This window comes from Poecilia reticulata, chromosome 17 (genome assembly GCF_904066995.2).
Source record: "Poecilia reticulata chromosome 17, P_reticulata-male-v2, whole genome shotgun sequence".
NCBI lineage: Eukaryota > Metazoa > Chordata > Actinopteri > Cyprinodontiformes > Poeciliidae > Poecilia > Poecilia reticulata.
The window spans coordinates 31,743,759-31,763,932 of NC_088846.1; the positions used below are offsets into that span (position 1 = coordinate 31,743,759).

The window sequence follows — 20,174 nt, forward strand, 5'->3', positions numbered from 1 at the left end:
CCGTGTCTTCTTTGAGGTTGTAGATCAGGATATTATCCCTACGGCTCCGTCCCTCCAAATCGGTACATTTCTCCGTCAGAGAGCGTACTTTCGACTCCAGCTCCTTCAGCCTAGGTCCCACCGTCGACATGTCGTCCTCCACTTCTGAGATGCGGTGCTCTGCTTCCGTGATGCGTTCCGTATTGGCTTCTATTTTAGCAGAGATGTTACCCAAAGTGGTGGAAAACTCCTTAAACTTCATATCAATCAGAGCCGAAATCTTCTCAGTAACAGATTGGGAAATATCTGCGGCTAGAGTGTCAGAGCCGCTAGCTAGCACCTCGTGCTGCTGAGCTACCTGGGTAGCTTCTTTGCTAGTTAGCGTATTCTTCCTTGTTGGCTCTTCAGTTGGTTTATAAGCGGAAGATTTAGCTGTTTTAAGGTTGGGCATGGTGTCGGGTTGCTATAAAATAAGCCTACAACTTGTCAGTTTAGATAAGGATAGAAGAATAATCCAAATTGGCTCGAGAGGAGTGGGAGCCCAGCGACAAGCGTCCGCTCAGGATAACTGCATCACGTGACCTCCTCAGAATAATTTCTATGATTCGAGACAAAGATTCATGATCCGACTCAACGACGACAAGAAGAAACGATGATTCAGCGTTTTTTCAATGATATGTCTGAAATCTCCACCAGGCAGCAACTGAACCATGTGATGCAGAAAATGGACAGAAATATACGATCTGCTGCGTCAGCAACATTCATCACGTTTTCCAGCCACGTCTAAAACAAGCCGGACCGGACCGGACCGGACCGGGCGGTGAAACGTCAGGTTCTAGACGGATCGGGTTTCACAGCGTATTTTATATTTAGAGAACCAATCATGCTGTTAGTTTGGGAAGGTTGGGATTCACAAACGGCTCGGTTTGCTCCGGTTTTGGATCGGGTTCTGTACAGAAGCTGGTGGATGATCTCAACCTGCTCGGCTCTCCTTACAGCTGCACAGATAAATTATTACTAGACTAGACAACGATGTGGATCGCGTTGTGATGAAGCTCTTGGCAGCAGGAAAGCAGCCCGTCTTCTCCCAGAACCTCAGGTTCCTAAAACAAACCGTCCCTGAAGTTAAAGGCTCATTTCCGGGAATCTCAGGTAAAAACTGAACCGGGTCCCGGTAAAAACCGCCCAGTACCTTTTATATCAGCCACCAAGATTCTGGAAAGACACTGGAGGAGAAGAACCAGACTGAATATTTAGCTGCTAAGAAGCATTTGGAAAATAAAATCTGTCAAATATTTGCTTCTAGATTTAATTCAGGAACAGAGAAACGGAGCTGAAAGTTTTGCAGGATTAACTTTTATTTTCCATTATCTTGACCTGTGAGTTCTGGGGAAGAGCGGCTCCATTTGCTGCCGTTAGCTTTAGCTTTAGCACATAAGGCTTCAGTCTGAAACCGACTCCTGGTGGTCACAGTTGGTATTGCACCTTCAGGAGCTCCCATGTTGATCCGTTTCCATCTTTTGGACCCGAACTCAGCGACAGTCAGCGGTTCTTTCTGAACGCGTCCTAATAGATGTTCTGCTGGTTTTGGTCTAGTTAAAGTAATGAAACCAATCTACAGTTCAGCTTTAACAGGCTCAGGTTGGTGAATAAAAACCATCAAAAGTCACTTTTCAGGAAGCACGACGAGCTCAACGTACAACAGAACCACCGGGAAACGATTCGGATCAGATCCAGCTCGATGTGCCCGGATCGTTTGCTCATGTCTGACCTTCAGCCTGGAGTCCTGATCAGCAGCAGCAGGACGTCAGACCAGAGGATTACAAAACCAGCTGCAGCCCGACCAGAACCAGGAACCTCCACACTCAGAACCGACCCACTACTGCCAACTTTACACCTTTGGGTTCAGTAGCCATGACAACAACCTCTAAGATTTTACAGCTTTTTAAACCTGCTTTAAGAAACTCCAGGAATATCGATGCAGCTTTGATTTAAAGGGTTGATGAGGCTCACGAAGCCGCTCACACACCTCATAATCTGGAGCTAATCCCGCGGCTTTAATCCCAGCTGGAAGCGAACTCTGGTAGAAGGGCAGCCTTCCTAAAACCACCATAAATACAACGTCATGGTGGGAAAGTGTCGCCTCTTTAGCCAGTTAGCTGGTCAGGCAGTAGCCAAACAAGCTAGCGCTTCAAGTCCGTACATTGTGATGCACTGCCCCCTGTTGTTCATGTGCTGAACTGCACCATGTTGGTGTTTCTGTTGGAGCGAGACGAAAGTAAACGGGTTGAAAACAGAAGTGCAAACTAATTAATTATGACTGCGGTTGTTTCCACTTTGTTAAATATGTGGCAGCCATATTGGACTTTTATTTCAAGGTTCGTAAAAATTGTAATTCTTTATAATTCTGCTTAATAATGCATGAATGTTGAAGCTTTTCTGTTTATTTTGGTCAAACATTAAACTGAAGAAATATTTCTTCCATCAGACCTAAAATATTTCATCATGATTCACAAGACAAAGTAAAATATGTCAAGTTTGACTTTATCCTTAAGAACCTAAACATGAATGAATTTTACACCAACAGTTCTAGTGGCTGTGATTAAGAAAAAATCATTTAGTCTATGAACACAGAGGGCAGAAAAAATTAAGATTTAAACAAGAAAACTTGTTGAATTACATTAATTTAACATCACAAAATTCATTATAATCTGTAAACAAAGATTTATTTTTGGACCTTATGATTCTGGAAAAATGTGTTATTTTGAAAATTAATCATCTGGTTCTGAAATATTTGGAAACTGATCATTTTTATCATTTTCTTCTCTATAAGTAAAAACTAACTGAGTTTATTTCTAAGTTATTCCTGGAAAATCTGACAGACAAAATCCCGTTTCACCGACTTCCTAGATTGAACAAATACTGAGAATTTTAATCCAAGAATCATTTTGTAAAAGTTGTGATTTTGTAAATCTTCAAATCCTTAAAAAGCTTCAGGAATAAAAACTGGATCCGTTTCACCAACCGTGAGCCGTTTGAACTGAACCGATTCGTGTTTTATGGGTAAATATCGGGCCGATCCATCAGCTGTTCTACTGGATTCTCTGCTCAGAAGCTGTTGAACCTGCAGGTGGTTTTAATCCAACAGGATCGTTTAGTTTTTCCACACGGCGTGAAGCATCGACATCAACACGAAGCGTAAAGCGGTTTGCGTTGTTCTGGTTTTGTTCTGTTCCACCGTTTGGGTTCAGGGACGCGAATCAGAGAAACGAGGTGCAGCCGGGTCAGCAGGTCCGAGTCTCTGATTGGCTCCCTGCCGCCTCGCAGCGCGCTGATTGGAGGAAAAGCGGAGGTTGCCTGTGTTGGTGTTTTTAGTCGTTCAGTAGACACACAGGTCCGGGAACTTCATCTCGTAGACGGGAACGGACGGATGCTGGGTGTGACCCGCTGAGATGGAAACCACGCCGGACGGGCTGGGCGGCGGCCTGCAGGGGGCAGAAAAACATCCCTACTGGTTTCACTGGTTTATTACTGGTTTCTGACTCTTTGTTTCATTTCTTTATGACTTTTGTCAAATTCAGTTCCGTTTAGTTGGTTTTTAGAGAGCAGCTGCTCGTCTTCATTAGTTTTTATTTAAATACTGTTTAGTTTACTGTTTTTTTCATACTTTGGTTAATTTTTAGGTGCCAAATAAAAAAAAGTGGTTATGTTTACATTGATTGGAGAATCAACAGAAGAAGCCATTTTAAAAAAATGTTATTGAACCACAAACTGACTTTAGTGTTTAATGAAAACTTTTGCCGTTTTGCTGCCAGGTTAAGTTGCTGGGAGGAACCTGGGAGTATCATGATGAAAATAATAAGAGTTTCACATTGGTTCAAAAGGCTAATAAATACATTCATAAACATGAATATCTATAATTTCAGTCTGTTTCAGTTAGTTTTATAAGTGAACAATACTGGTTATCATCGTTTCCCCTCATTAATTATTGTTTTTGTTTGACATATTCACCAATATTTTGTTGTAAATAATAAAAATCATCTTTGGAAATCCTGAATAAAGCATCTTAGGTTTCAGTAATGAAGACGTACCGGATGGTGAGCTCAAAGATCTGGGCCAGGCGGTCGTGGAGCATGTTGGCCTGCAGGGAGGGAGGAGAGAGTTTCAGATGTTTCGGACCCGGTTCTCCATCTCACCAAACCACATGACATGTTTCAGTTGGGTTCTGTGACCCGTCCTGGTTTCCCACCTTGGACTCGCAGTGAGCAGCGATCTCCTCAAACGGAGCTTTCTGGAACTTCTCCATCACCTGACGCCTCTTCTCCCTCTCCTGCTCCTCCAAGCCTGTCGTATCTGCAAGACGATCGCATGAGACGGGAATACGACACGTCAGGTTCTGACTAAATGTTCTGCACATTTGGATGAAACAGAAACGGCAGAAATGAGTTCAACCGTAACGTTGATGAGGAAAAGAAGCCGTCAGGTTCTGCTGACCTCTGTTAGCTCCTCAGCTAACCTTAAAGTCCAACTAACCCCACATTCAGCAAAAGTCAGAGAAAAACTGAACCAGTTTGGAAATAAACCATCACATCAGTACAAACAGAGGCTTTTGATACGGTGGATGATCTCACCGATGGCCTTCTTCAGGGTCTCAAACGTGATCTCCTCAGCCAGCTCCGACTGCTGATGGGAGAAACCCAAACAATGCGATTCAGCGGGAACTCTTCACATGAATCAGCTTAAAAACTCATTTTTTATCTTTTCATAAGTGACTTTGTGTCATAAAATGAGTCGGACCTTATCTGGCAGGCTGCTGGACATGATGTCCACCTGGAGGGAGATGGTGTCCACAAAACTCTTCCTGCGGGTCAGACGGTCTTCATCTGCAGCAACAGACAGTTACATCATTAAACTGCTGCGTTGGATCAAAAGAGCTTCAGGGGAAAATTTCATCATATTTTGAAGCAAAAAAAAAACAAACAACCAGCTAAAAATGGCATCAGAACTAAAACAAATCACTGTTGGTTTTTCTTCCATTTTCCAGAGCAGATCAGTAATTTAAAGCATTTCCTGACATAATGACTGAATATTGAGAGAGCATTTCTAAAACAGACCATATGTGGAGAGGTGATTAATCATTTGGACAAACTGAACCCACATTTTAAATGGGAAAAAGTCAATCTGAACAAAATGTCTGCAGGCATCGATTGTTAGAAAACAACAAACTGATTTCTCTTCATGTTTTTCTGCACGTTAAGTTGGGATAATTTGCTGCAGCAGCAGGTTGTTTCTCGGTGTCTGAGCCAAATGAATGACAGATTTTTAATCAGTGGCTTGATGATGAGTTTTAGCTTTGCAGATGACATTTTGTTGTGTGAAAACTGGAGTCAGTCAAACAGTCTGACCATCTGTGTTCCCATAATAACGTTTGATTGTGAAGCAGTGAAACCCTGCAGACTAAAAACAGACTTTTAGCTGCTTCCATTCACTGCTTCACATTGTTGATTTAAACTCCTCTCAGAATAAAAATGCTGGTCAGAACTGGAGCAGAAATGACATTGAAGTTTAGATTCCTCGTCACCAACACGCCATGGAGCTTTTAAATCCCTCAGTAGAGTGCCTGTCTGTTAGGTCTCCAAAACTCCTTTGAGTTTTGCGTAAAAAGACAAAGGCAAATTTTACATAAAATAAAGTAGCAAAATATAATGAATTAAGTATTAAGTAAAGTAATATGCGCATTTTAGATTAAAATAAAATGGTTAAAAACAAACTAATGAACATTGTTGAAGATGAAATTACTTATCAAATATTTGTAGAAAGTAATAAACTAATCGTTCTAGATAATGAAGTTTTTCCAGAACGTAAAACATTTCTCACAGCTGTGTGGTTTTATAGAAGTTACTTTATGTCTGTGAGCAGAAACACACAGAGGTTCAGCCGCAGAGCTCCGGGTTTCTGTAGGGGAACAAATGGGATTCATTCGGGCCGAACCGAGTCTGGTGAGGTTCTGGAAGCCCCCGGAGCGGCCGCTGGTTGTTGTTCTGCAGGAGGAGATTAAAGTGCAGCAGAGTTTGACGGAGCAGGGTCAGCCGAGGTGTGAAAACAGAAGACAAACGCGGCGCTTTATAATTAACTTTCTCCGTGAGTCACGGCGACCTTTGCTGCGAACTCTGAGCAGGAATGACTCAGCAGTCGGCACTAATCAGGAACGTCGTCCCAAAAGACGGGAGATTAAAGACGCGCAGAAAGCCGGGCTCTTACTTCACTGACATTTGCTCTTTATGTTTAATAAACTCTTCAAAATTCAGAGGAAAGCAGAGAAAAGCCTCACAGGCTGGAACTCCAACAGGAAGAACATCGTTTACGCCGATTAAAGAGAAAATCAGATGAAAGAAAATAGTTTGCAGGTCACTTCTGAACGTCATCTTCAAAAAAATCTCACTGCCGTGTTGAAAACGGTCCTGTGTATTTTTCTCAGCATCAGCATGGAGTTTAAAAATATCGCTACAGCCAAAGCAGATCAAGGTACAAATGCACAGGGAAGTATTTCCCACATGAAGCTTCGCTAGCAGCACAACGCTAAAAACAGAAACATTTATTTTACAACAGGAAGTAATAAACTCCTCCTCCTCTGTTGAGCTCCGAAACTCAAACCTCACAACAGAAACATAAAACACAGTGGTGGGAAACTTCAGCTAATGAAGGAGATCATTTTTGGTGCTAACTTTGAAAACATTTGGCTCACTGAGCTTCTTCTGATTAAAACAAGTCACTGAAAACTAATTTGACCCAAATAGCTTTGAATTTTTCTCCACAATTCATTTAAGTTTGTTGTTTTTTTGTTTTTCTGCAGATTATTCAGGTTGAAGACGTGAAAATGTCACACAGTAGATTCTGACCGTGTGATTCTTTAAACTAGTGTGAACAAATAGTCTCTGTATTCTCATTTACTTTCTCCTGCTGAGTCAGTTTAGTGTGAATCTCTTCATCCTTTCAAAATAAAACGTCGCCTGGAGACACCAGGAGGTTCTTCTGCTCAGACTTGAATTATTTTTGGTAAAACTTAAAGCAGTGAACATCGTGGAGTTACAACTAGTACATATAATAATATATATTAAAGCTTTCAATAGATGGTGAACGTGGTGCAAAACCAAAAAGAAAGTTAATTTATTTTGAAATAAATACACATTTCAGCTACCAAACTACTTACATGAACTACATCCTGAAATACTCACCACAACGAGTCCAGACGCAAAGCAGGTAAAATAATCAAACAAGTTGTTAAAGTGCTTTACAGTCTAAAACAACATAATCAGCTTCTTTGCTTTTGGTTTATTTTTTAATAGTTTGTCAGTTTTTTCTGATGGTTTAAAAAACATTTGGATGTGAAACGTTTTGATCTCAGCAGCTAAAAAAACAAACTTTCCTTCATTCATATTCTACAGATTAATAACCTCAGTTTATATAAATAAAAGTTTTACAAAACCATACGTTTACCTCTAACAGAGTAAAATTATTTTGAAGTCATTATTTTTGTCTGATTAAATTTTTTATACAAATATTTCTTTACTTTTATTCTGGTAATTTCTTGCACAAATATATCAAAGTGATGCATCTCTTAGTTGAGTAAAATCTGTGGTGGTGAAGCCAAACTGCATCCAGAGAAACTCCTTCACGGTTTCAGCTGAACAAACGATGTGGGCGGAGCCTGATCAGCGGACCAATCAGAACACTGGAATCCTCGGCAGGAAGGAAGGAGGAGCTACAGGAAGTCTCGAGCTAAACTGAGCTCATGTTTTACCTACGGGAACTAAATCTACAGAAATCCACAGCGGCTTTTACCTCTGGACGTCTGCTTGCACCTGTGGATGATTTTTCCTACGGTGTAAAGAACTGAACACGAGGCAGCAGGAACAGAGCGAAAATACAGATTCAAATCAACCAACACTTCATTTTTACTCCTCATACTTTAACATATTGATGTCTTGTGCATAATTTAGACAATTTTCTACTGTTTATATTTTAGGTGTTTTATTTGTTTTTAACCAATTGTGTCAGTTCCACATTCTTTATAAACCTCTGAAAAATTGCCAGCAATATTTAAAAAAAAGCTGAAGTCATAAGACAGATGTTAATTTAGTCTAATCAAGTGAGAAACACCTACTTCATGTTACAAGCTGGTTCATATTATTCCACTGAAAGGACCAGGAAAGTTCTAGAAAGCACCTTGTAAGTTCAGCAGCAGGTTAAAGCCACAGCTGTCCATACAGCTGCTTCTCTGGTCAGTAGCTACACATTGCATTGGTGCTTCTGTCATTTTAAAAAGGAAATGTCCAACATTTGCCATCTTGAATTGCTTTAAGTGTTTTTTTTCTGATCAATCCCAACAGGAATCGTTTCATTAAAGAAGCAGGGCGTCGTACCTGTGACCTGGGGAATGTAAGGGATGGACAACCTCTCCACGTTGTATCCTGGGCCTGCCAGGCACTCGGCCATGTCCGCCGTCTGGAAATACAGCTGCCTGTCGTCTTTGTCCAAAGACTGAGGGAGACTGGAGGACGGCAGGAAGACATTCAGTCAGTAAATAAACACGATGAGATGTGAAGGTCGTGAAACCTGAACCTGGTCTCATCAGCAGGTTTTTATTTTCCCACTGAGAGAAAGTGAAGTTGGTCATTATATTCCTCTCATACAGGATTAAAGATCAACTGATAAGCATTTACTGCCATCTGGTGGAAAGGTGGAGGACTGCCGTTGTTTTTAGATAAATATGACCAAACTCCCTGTAATGTTTATTGGATGTCATGAGGAGAAATAAAACAGGGTTTTGTGTTGGTGGCGAGTTGCTGAACAAACATGGCGGCTCCATCGTGTATTCAGATGAAGAGGAGCAGAGCTGATGTAGACTCAGGTTAGGAACCAACGAATCCTTCTGATTTAGGCCTCAGACCTGCTGGGGAGTGGATACTTACGGACACTTGTCTCTGAAGATGTGTTCAGGCAGGAGGTACGGAGCGTCCATGTTTCTCAGCTCGATTACCTGCAGAGGAGTGCAGGTAATTGGGAGTGAAGCTAAAGCAGGAAGGAGGATCCGATGCCAATAAAAACACAAACATGTTCCATGTAACCAGCAGTGGCTTCGGTTGATGACGCACCTTGCTGACGTGTTGACAGAACGGCGGGTTGGCGATCATCTGACTCAGGAAGTTGAGGTACGCCGCCACCAGCGCCATGATGCCGCAGCGGATGGACATCGGCATGTTCTCCTCGTTGTTCAGGGCCATTTCCTGCAGGAAGCAGGAAGACGCTTACAGAGCAGGCCTTCTGCAACGCGCCGACTGCGTCATGCTGTCAGAGTGAAGGTCCAGCATAAAGAGCCCAACATGAAGCTGAGCAACCGTTTCTCTGCAGGCTGACGCAACATTACATAACCTCAGCATGATGTGGCTGATCCGATCACCTCATCACAGGCCGACGTGCCAATAGTCAAAGCGTTTAGTCGACCATGTCAGGGTAGCAATGTGCTGCACATCCACCCTGGGATAAAAACCCAGCAGGTGCCAAGGATGTTACTTTCTGCTGCTTTCCAACATCCTGAGGGGGAATTTCCCAGGAGTTACCGGAGATTTCCCCAGAAAACACAGAACTGCTTCCAGACACCAGTGATAAGGGTTTATTCTACCTGGACTCACAGGCGACATTTCCAGAACCATCGTACCCTGGTTCTGGTTTACTCTCCTGGGTCCGACCTGCTGCTGGACCTGCTGAGGCTCCTTTCATTGGTTCATACGGCAGGATTTTCACACACATGATGGTAAAAACCGTCAGTATAGCAGGTTTGCTGTGAGCAGCACTCCACCAAGCATTCAGATGTCAGATGAGGAATCTGAGTTTGGATCCAGGATAAACAAACATGGCCGACTAACGTGACGGTGAGAGTTTATATTTAACGGACTTTCTGGTCCATCATGTCGGCAGTTCTGTCTTCACCTCGTTTTCTGACCGCTTCGTTCAGCAGGTTCTCCTCCGTTATCAAGGAATGCCACGCACTGCGACATCGGGCCGAGACGATCCAACATGTTGGACTTTAGATGGGATCAGTCTGAACACATGGCAGGATATCAGTTCGGATCAGAACCGTCCTGATAGTCGGGACGGTTCTGAAGGTTATTGGAGGAAAATCAGGACAAAGATCAGCATAAACCTCCTGAACGAGTCGTTATCCGAACCCTCCGATCTGAACTGATGCGTCTTTTTCCCAGAACCCAATCAAGGTTCTCCCTCTGAACTTATAACCCACTTTACCAGAACCAGCAGGCTGCTGTAAACTGACCTTCACACTACCCTCCCAAACCTGACTCTGAACTTTGCTAGAACTGAGTCAACTTTCCCTGAACTTCCTGGTTGCTCTCCTGAAACCCACATGGTACCGGCATGGTACCGGCCATCATGTTTAACTGGCGGAAGTCCCTCCGTCATACAGCTGCAACATTATAAGAACCTTTTCAATGATATACCGTCTGCAAGCTCCAGGAAAACATCCAGTAAGTTCTAGAAAGGCCTGGGATCAGGCTACATCCTGGGTCACAATGACCAGAGCGTCACCTGCAGAGCGACGGAGAGGCGGATCAGGTCGATGACCACTTCCTCGTTGGCCAGCTCGATGGTCAGGACGGCCAGCGTGGTGAAGAGCAGCTCGAAGTTCTTGTGGACGTTGTCTTCCTCTTTGCAGCCCAGGTAGACGTGGCGGTAGAGCTGCTGGCCGTGCTGCAGGGAAACCAAGACGAGAAAGGCTGAAACATCAACGCTTCAGTAAAATCTTTCATTTCTTCCTGGATGTTCAGACACGTTTAAACCACCAGGAGCTGCTGCATCATGCAGGGTTCGTCTCCACGGCCGACTCAAATCACGAAGCTCCCCGCATTTATAAAGTCAGTTCTATTAATGAGAAAACTTCACTTTGGATCCATCTTTAACCAAGAACAGACTTCAAATATGGAACCTGCTAAAGGCAAAGAGTGGAGACACAGAGGGCAAAACCAGGACCCAACTGGACTCCTGGTGTCGACCCAAAGTCAGACATACAGAACCGTCCTGAAGCCCGATGGACTCTGGCTGCTTTTTGGAAACATTTTGAACCTGAGGAACAATTTAAATGGATCTTTATTCTGCTTTACTCCCAGCATCCTCCATCCTCCTCCTCTGTAGAAAGAACTCATCAGGGATCAGTCTAATCCCTGGCAGAAACAACGGACCGCCCGCTGCTTGTGGGACTGGAGCAAACAAACGGGTCTGTTTGTGTCGGTGCTAATGAAGCGTCGAGTCTCCTGGTGGGACGATGTGTCTCATTAATAGCATCTTAATAGCTGCTGGACAGAAGCGAAGCTCCCTGACAGTGAAGGATGGCAAACATTAACGTCCGATCCGCTGCCGACGTTCAGCCAGCAGGGGGCAGCGTCCGAGGAAACACGACGGTTTTAAAAACATGTCAGACTCTGTTTGATGAGTCCAGGAGAATTTACTGCAGTTCAACAGAATATCTTCTCTTAGATTCTTTAAACAGATTATTTCAACACATCGGCTTTACTTGGAAACTTAAATGCCAAATTACTGACCTGCTGCAAAGAGACTCCGATTCCTGCTAAAAGATTCGTTTCTGGATGGAAAGCTGCAGGTCGAGTATGAAATGAATAACCGGGGCGTTGAGGCAGGTTAATGGAAACTCTAATGAGTTGCATTTGGGTTCAATTAAAGCAGAACCGGTGCCGGTTCCGGTTCTGCAGGCTGCAGCTGGTGTGAGAATCACGGGTCAACCTGTTCAACCGGCAGCGTCTTGAGGGAAATGTCACAATCTGAGGCTGAACGGCCACTTCCTGTCGGGGTCAGCGAGCTCGCAGGACTCCTAAACGGAAACCAGCCGCACATTTCAGATCATAGGGGAGTTTTCCTCCCAGTTCATGGGATTCGGTGTCTGCTCTCTCAAAAAAAAAGGTCAGTTTCTCTCTAAAACCGTTTTTCTCTTGTGTTTTTACTTTTCTGTGCGAGTCATTGTGGCTCCAAGAAGCGCCGCAGATTAATATCAGAATAAATAATAAAATAATCCCCATTACCGTCCCCCATGGATGCTTAGAGGGTAACGTTCCGAGAAACAAAGATGCATTTCCATGGATCAGCTTCTTCACATGCAAACTGAGCTCTACTACCTGAACACTTGGTTCTTTATTTTCCCCAGCAGCTCAAGTTCCACCTTTCCTGGAATCTAAGGCTGAATCATCATTCCCACCAGTCCCGTCTAATCCGCTTTAATCCGACTCCGGCCTGTTTGTTAGAAAGTCCGGTTCAGTTGGTGAGGTGTGAACGCTAATCGACCTCTGGTCCCACTAACCTCGGTTAAAGTGAAACAGTAATTTTCTACTTTTTTACCTTTTTCATGAATGCAACATCTTGCTTGGATATTTTCTCCCTTTTAATCTTCAGAGCTGCGACGTTGGGGATGATCCTGCAGGAGGGAGGAAACCAAACCTGAGTCTGTGGCTCAGGGAGCAGGCAGGAGGTCGTCCGACCGACCGACCGCGCCGCCGCCGTTACCTGATGCCGCGCAGCTTGGCGCGGTTGTCATGGCGATCGATGATGTTGTGGAGGATCTCGAGGACCAGCTGCCTCAACTCGCTGTCCTCCATCAGCGAGATGGAGAAGAGCGGGTCCAGGAAGGGAGGCGGCAGCGCCGACGACATGGACTTGGACTTGAACCCGGAGGTCACCTGAGGAGACGAGAGGAGAGTCGTTACAGCAGGGGGCGCCACCGAGCAACACCAGGATCAATTTAAACACCAAACACGATCAGCCCTTCAGCTGAACTCTGCTCCTCCAGCAGCCTCACAGATGAACCCGCTTTAACCTTTGACCCGGACAGCAGCCCTCAGTGTCAGTCAGCTGGGTCACCGCAGTTCGAAACAAACCGTTTCAGTCTGCAGCCTCAAACATGCAGGAATGCTCCAAACTTCCACGCTGCATCCGGCTGCAGGGTGAAGCCGGAGGCGAGCTGAGGAAGAGCAGAGACCCTCAGATGTAAGGGATTTCTGCCTGCACAGCGACGCTTTAGGTGTGCTGCAGCAGCTTCTGTATGAACTGGCTCTTATTTGCTTCTCAGCAGTGATGAGGATGTGGAAACTTTTCCCAGGTTTGTGTGTTTGTATTTCAGTGTGCAGCTGCTGCAGCCTCACAGACATGCGTCTGTAGCTGCGCGTCCAAAACCACAGAAATGCACAAACTGAAATAATGAAAATTAATTCACTTAATGGAAACAAGTCAATCTCAAAAAAACACGTTCTTTGATAAGTGTTTGTGGATTTTTCAGCAGTATGCTACTGGGGGAAACGAAGAAGAAGACGACAGGAAGTGGTCGCAGGATGATGGTTTGTTTTTTCTCTCAGTCAGTTAGTTTCTCACCATGATGAGGGAGCTGAGCAGCATCGTCTGGATCCTCTTGGTTCCCTGATGCCTGAAACCAAACAGAACCGGTCAGAACATCTGGTACCTGAATGCTGATAATTCACTGGATTAGACCAAGTTAAGGTGGAATAGTAAAGGTGGACTGGGAGGATGTGAAGTTGAATTGAATCATTGACATGCTGCAGATTTCAACCTCAGCGCTGAAGGAAGGAAGGAAGCCTGACTGAGTCAGGAGGAAGAGGAGGAGGAAGAGGAGAACGGCGTTCATTTGATTTGGGATCATCCCTCTCTGCTCCCCTCAGGTCTGATGGATTTACTTGATTTTCCTTTTTCCATCTCGGCGACCGGCAGCTGAAGGCACCGCGGGGCGATCAGGAGAGAGAGAGTTTTTACTTTCTGAACGACGAAGAAATCAGCCGAGGGTCCGGAGACACGATGAAGATCCAACAGAGGAGGGCTGCAGCCAACGACCGTTAATAATCAATTATCCTCAGGATTAATCAATTATTATATAGATTATTCTGCTGTTTAATTCAATTTAGAATTTGGACAAATTCTGCAGATGTTTCATTTTAACACAACACTTTTTACACAATAACATTAAAATTAACTTATTTAAGAAAATCAACATTTTATGATATACTGACATTTATTTATTAAATTAATTATTGGATGGAATTTTTATTTTTTACAGAATTTGAATCAGGTGAAGCTAAAATTCACTTTAGGAGAAATTTACAGACCAAGTTTTTTTTTTTTTGTCTTAAATGCTAAATATTTATATTTCTGTACGGTTTTGGTTTAATTTCAGCTCCGAGTCTGTTGTTCTTTCAGCAACTGGCCTTTTCTGGGCTCTTTCTGCTCCAGTTAACGATTAATCGATTACTAAATTAGCTGACGATTACTCCGTTAATCGTCTGGCTCCTGATACAATTCATCATCTTCATCATCATCCAGTGGGTCTGCAGCAGGACAGGAAATGGTTTCGTCTCAGTCTAGACTGGGATGTAGGCGGACGTCCATTTCCTCCCCGTCTCTGTTAAGTTTCTGCTGAGGATCTCTGGCGGTGAGTCATGATGATGAAGAGCAGACGCCTCCGCTGCAGCGCGGCCCAGAAACCCCGGGGCGCCGCGATGCAACGGCTGACTCACCCGATCTTCACCGTGTCCAAGGTGTGGCACGGCGTCCCGTACACCGGCACCTTCCCCATGATGAACATCATGACTTCGGCTCGCTGGTAATCTGGCAGGTTTCCACCAAAGAAGCCTGCAGGGGGCAGCAGAGAGACGGGTCAGAGCTGCAGCAGACGCGGCGCTGATGGAGAACTGGCGAGGAGCGCCGCCGCCGCACCGATGGTCTGGATGATGGCGTTCTGCACGATGCGCTCGTCGCTCTCGCGGCCGCGCACCGACGACGCGCTGCTGCTGGAGTTTCTCCTGGAGCTGTCGCCCAGCTCGAAGTCCACGCTCATCCGCAGGTGCTTGAGCAGCGTGTTGAAGACCTCCAGGACCGTCGGACCTGCGGCACACAGGCAGGTTAAAGCCCAACAGGATTTGGACGAGACCAACAGCTTCATTTTAAAGATATAAAGAAAGATACTGTACCAGAAGGACAACACCAAATTTATTTATTTCTGCAAATGTGAGCAGGGCCACGGGAGTGGTTGACCTCTGATAATGCCTGAAGAACATTTTTAAAGATATGAAGAAATATCTTTCTTTATATCTTTAATTTGATATCGGCACAAATGAAAATTTTTGCTGCACAAACGTTGGACACCAATTATGTCTGATTTGAAGAAGATGGGGGGCTAACTTCACTCAGGTCAACAGTTTCGCCCAAAAACAACGAGAAACCCGCCAAACTCCAGACACGACGAGAAACCCGCCAAACTCCAGAAACCCGCCAAACTCCAGAAACCCGCCAAACTCCAGACACGACGAGAAACCCGCCAAACTCCAGAAACCCGCCAAACTCCAGAAACCCGCCAAACTCCAGACACGACGAGAAACCCGCCAAACTCCAAAAACGACGAGAAACCCGCCAAACTCCAGACACGACGAGAAACCTGCCAAACTCCAGACACGACGAGAAACCCGCCAAACTCCAGACACGACGAGAAACCCGCCAAACTCCAGAAACCCGCCAAACTCCAGAAACCCGCCAAACTCCAGACACGACGAGAAACCCGAGAAACTCCAGAAACCCGCCAAACTCCAGACACGACGAGAAACCTGCCAAACTCCAGAAACCCGCCAAACTCCAAAAACGACGAGAAACCTGCCAAACTCCAGAAACCCGCCAAACTCCAGACACGACGAGAAACCCGCCAAACTCCAGACACGACGAGAAACCCGCCAAACTCCAGACACGACGAGAAACCCGCCAAACATCAGACACGACGAGAAACCCGCCAAACTCCAGACACGACGAGAAACCCGCCAAACATCAGACACGACGAGAAACCCGCCAAACTCCAGACACGACGAGAAACCCGCCAAACTCCAGAAACCCGCCAAACTCCAGAAACCCGCCAAACTCCAGACACGACGAGAAACCCGCCAAACTCCAGAAACCCGCCAAACTCCAGACACGACGAGAAACCTGCCAAACTCCAGAAACCCGCCAAACTCCAGACACGACGAGAAACCTGCCAAACTCCAGAAACCCGCCAAACTCCAAAAACGACGAGAAACCCGCCAAACTCCAGAAACCCGCCAAACTCCAGAAACCCGCCAAACTCCAGACACGACGAGAAACCTGCCAAACTCCAGAAACCCGCCAAACTCCAGAAACCCGCCAAACACCAGACACGACGAGAAACCCGCCAAACTCCAGACACGACGAGAAACCCGCCAAACTCCAGACACGACGAGAAACCCGCCAAACTCCAGACACGACGAGAAACCCGCCAAACTCCAGAAACCCGCCAAACTCCAGACACGACGAGAAACCCGCCAAACTCCAGAAACCCGCCAAACTCCAGACACGACGAGAAACCTGCCAAACTCCAGAAACCCGCCAAACTCCAAAAACGACGAGAAACCCGCCAAACTCCAGAAACCTGCCAAACTCCAGAAACCTGCCAAACTCCAGACACGACGAGAAACCCGCCAAACTCCAGACACGACGAGAAACCTGCCAAACTCCAGAAACCCGCCCAGATCTCAGCTTCTACTGGAACCCAGGATGTAGAACCACATGTGATGCATGTCTGTTTAACAATAATCCTCCATAAAGACACTTGATCAACCAATCACCAATCAATGATGACGTCATGCTCGACAGGGTCCAGATTTAAAAATAAATTTCTAATAAAAGTGCAATAATTCGGCATTTTAATGAAAACTTTGTGCTTTTCTGACACAAAACGGCTGAAAGATGTTTCCTCTCAACACTTTCTAAAATCCAGCCAAATGTTGTGAAAACCAGATGAAATTTTAACAACCTGCCATTGTTTTCCAGTCAAACCTGTTCAAACAATAACAGCAATATTAATATCAGGAATCAGCTCATATTTTCCATTCAGTCTCAACTGAACCCATATTTCAAACAGGTATCTGAACGACTCAGTTAGCTTCTTGAAACGCTACGTTTTCCTGAGATGTTTCGTATTTAAAGTTTTTTTCAGTGTTTTCTGACACTTTCACTTCAGTTTAAAGTAAAAAAAAAAACAGAGTTACAGAACAGATACAAACCAGAGTATAGCATTGATTATAGATAAAACAGAGACGAGGAAAGAAACTAATAGATACTGGAAACAAAAACAGTGTCTAGAAAAGGGGAAGCACGGCCATTCGGTTGGTCCCATTATGTCATTTTATGTATTTACAGAATAATATTCAGGAAATCTGACAAGTTAAAGAGATTCAGTCACATAAAATCCAACTTTCAGTGACTCATTCAAGCTCTGAATGATGTTTCTGATCCAAAAATCCAAATTATGGAGGATTTTTCTTTTCAAACTGTAAAAAAAGTGTCCATCATCCATTTAGATGTTTTTATGGGGTTTTCTAACACTGATAACCAGCCATTTTAAGATTATGGCAGAAAATGAATAATAAATAAATGTGCTAATCTGTGCTTCTGTTAAAATAATCCAGAGTAATTAGAAAATGTTTGGTTCTGATGAGCAGCAGCAGCTCTTTGGTTCTGGGATGTAAATGTGATTCAGTTTTTTCTGAATCCAAAATTAGCTCCAGCAGACACCTGCAGAAAAGTGCAGCTCACAGTGACGGCAGGCCTAATTTATTCTGTCACAGGAAGCAACACCTCAGATTATCAGCCAGTGCTGACTGGTTCACCCCGGCTGCCTGGGGCCCCCCGGGGCCCCGACCCCCTTGAAACATTATTCACCAAGTGTGCAGAGTTTAAAATGGACAGACGGATTCTTCCAAAGCAAATGCAACAAATAAAACATTTAGATGCGACATTAACCTGGTTCTCCAGAATAAAGGCTAAATCTACATCAGCACTATCAGCTACACCATCACAACACGGCTAACCTGCAGCTTCCCGACACTCCGAGTCACAACGAGGAGCGACCAGAAGAATCACAACAAGTTTACTGTGATAATAACATCAGAGTGTTTTAATCTGAAACGAGTCGCCGTGTTTGATTAAACCGTCGGTTCTTCTGGTCACTCTCCGCTTTCCTAAAACTACTAACCTGCTGGGATTACGGGAGCATTTCTACATGGACCCGACATCAACACGCATCCAAAACTTTTCATTCAGATGAAATATTTAAAAATATTCACTGCTGCTGGAATTTTACGTCTAAAAAGAACCAAACAAAACTGAAGATGTGAAACTTGAGAAATGGGATCAAGCTGAACAAAACAGTCACTGGCTTTGATTTATTAAGTCAGTTTAGGAAAAATTAGTCAGAAAAAAATGGAGCAAACATGAAGCTAATCATTTTATGAGTAGTGCAAGAGTTGGAAATAAACAAAGAACTAAAACTTTGACATGTTACACAGGTAATATTACCATGTATGTCTAATTAATTACTGATAAATATTTATCACTGATGCCTGCATCGAGACGCTAGCTTGACCGTTAGCGGTACTAGCAACAGCCAGCTCGTTTCTTAGCTCAGTTAGCTTGTGTCACTGTTCATCTGTAAGGTTAGCGTTTAGCTCCATTATTAAACCAGCTGTTAGTTTGATGTCCTGCTAGGTTGCTAGCTCTAACTGTAGGTTGAGTTTTTATTTTTAGCTGAGAGTTAAACTGCTAGCTCACGTTAGTTCAGCTGTTAGCTTGATTCTTAGCTCAGATTTTACTTTAGCTGAAAGCTTCACTGTTATTTTGCAGCTGTTATCCAGCTCCTTGGCTCAGATAAAAATTATCTTTTAGTTTGGTTGCTGGTTTCATCCTTCACTCAGTTTTTATCTATAGTTTAGCTCTAAACTCAACCGTTAGCTCAAATTTTCTCTTGGGTCTTTAGCTTCGTCTCCAGCTCGGCTGTCAACTGGTTTTTAAATGTTAGCCCAACAATCAGCCAAATTCCCAGTTTGCCTTTTAGATCACGTTAGCTTGCTACTTAGCTGAGCTCCTTAATGAGAACTTCTCTGTTTTTCCAAACTGACGGTTCTGACTGAACTTGAGGAAATGGAAACGTCTTTACATCTTCAGTTTTGTCTCCAACAGGATGAGGTGTGGATCGCCTGATTTTCCCAGGACGCTTGTTGATGTCGGGCGAGTCGAGGGGAAAAGCTGCAGACATTTTAGCCACAGTGCACGTACTGTACCGAGCCACAGATTGTGAGGAGTCGGGCTTTCGCTTTCAAAGGTGAACACGTCGCTCCCTTTGCACTCTGGGATCATTCCTGTCCACAAGGAATGTCGTTTTCCCAAAACATGGAAGAAGAAACAAGTTTCAGCTATTTTCTGAACTAATGAGCGTTTTTAATCATTTCCTCTGGTGGGAGATTTTCACCTTCATTTAACAACAGAAAAATTTTTTCACGGTGAATTAAAATGCTAATTTGTTTCTGCTGCTAACCTTCATGCTTCAGAAACATAATTTAATTACAAGATTTACAGGAAAAAACTGGAGCATTTCGATTCTGAAAGGAATAAAAATGTGATTTTAGATTATTTTTACAAATTAGCATAAAATTGAATGATTTATATTTATTATCTATATCTATAATTGTCTTTTTGAAGAAAGTAAATGCTTAAATTGAGTTTCATCGTTGATCAACCAACCATTGACTTGGAGACCTAAGAAATGTCTTTAAAAAAAGAAAAACGTCTAATTTTCCATTTTCTTCTCCAGCGAACTGCAGCGAAGGAGCTAAACGGACCTTTTCTCTGCAGAACCGCCGTTTCCTGGCGGCGCCGCGTTTTCAGACTCACCCACAGATCCTTTAGCAGCGATGGCCACCGTCTCCAGCAGAACCTGGACGATGCCGGCTCTGACCCGCGGAGTGCTCTTGTTGTTCCCGTCCAGGTGGGTCAGAACCTGCTGGATCACGTGGTGCGAGTGCTGAGCCTGGATCGGTCCGAGAAACACAAACATATATATTTATTTTTAGAAGTACTTCTACGATGCTGTACTTTCTACTCTTCAGTAAAATTTCTGGATTTTCTATCCGCTGAAGGAAAAACAGACATTTTCAGAAAGTTTTTTATTGGAAGAAACTCATTTGGAAAATTTTTCTTTTGCCCGATTTTGTTATTTATATGAATTATTTTCATTTTGGTCCTTAAAATGTAAAATAATTTCATTGAAATTA

At 44.0% G+C, this 20,174-nt stretch overlaps 1 protein-coding gene across 5 annotated transcripts in view; it reads right to left on the bottom strand.

Annotated features, from left to right (window-relative positions):
* Window positions 1–1,313: 1,313 nt before the first annotated feature.
* Window positions 1,314–20,174, bottom strand: part of efr3a (EFR3 homolog A (S. cerevisiae)) — a 63,166-nt gene continuing 44,305 nt past the window's right edge. For 3 of the 5 annotated variants that reach the window (XM_081598531.1, XM_017310057.2, XM_081598532.1), the window contains 16 exons: window positions 19,795–19,930; window positions 14,782–14,949; window positions 14,583–14,697; window positions 13,429–13,480; window positions 12,568–12,740; window positions 12,403–12,478; window positions 10,585–10,746; window positions 9,135–9,266; window positions 8,952–9,019; window positions 8,403–8,530; window positions 7,822–7,872; window positions 4,777–4,856; window positions 4,611–4,662; window positions 4,229–4,332; window positions 4,071–4,120; window positions 1,314–3,464 (listed from right to left, as the gene is read on the bottom strand). In XM_081598531.1, coding sequence (XP_081454657.1) covers window positions 3,359–3,464; window positions 4,071–4,120; window positions 4,229–4,332; window positions 4,611–4,662; window positions 4,777–4,856; window positions 7,822–7,872; window positions 8,403–8,530; window positions 8,952–9,019; window positions 9,135–9,266; window positions 10,585–10,746; window positions 12,403–12,478; window positions 12,568–12,740; window positions 13,429–13,480; window positions 14,583–14,697; window positions 14,782–14,949; window positions 19,795–19,930 — 1,653 coding nt within the window. In that variant the 3' untranslated portion in view covers window positions 1,314–3,358. Of the gene's footprint in view, window positions 3,465–4,070; window positions 4,121–4,228; window positions 4,333–4,610; window positions 4,663–4,776; window positions 4,863–7,821; window positions 7,873–8,402; window positions 8,531–8,951; window positions 9,020–9,134; window positions 9,267–10,584; window positions 10,747–12,402; window positions 12,479–12,567; window positions 12,741–13,428; window positions 13,481–14,582; window positions 14,698–14,781; window positions 14,950–19,794; window positions 19,931–20,174 lie in introns of all 5 variants that reach the window. The other 2 variants (XM_081598530.1, XM_017310059.2) reach the window with 2 other exon arrangements.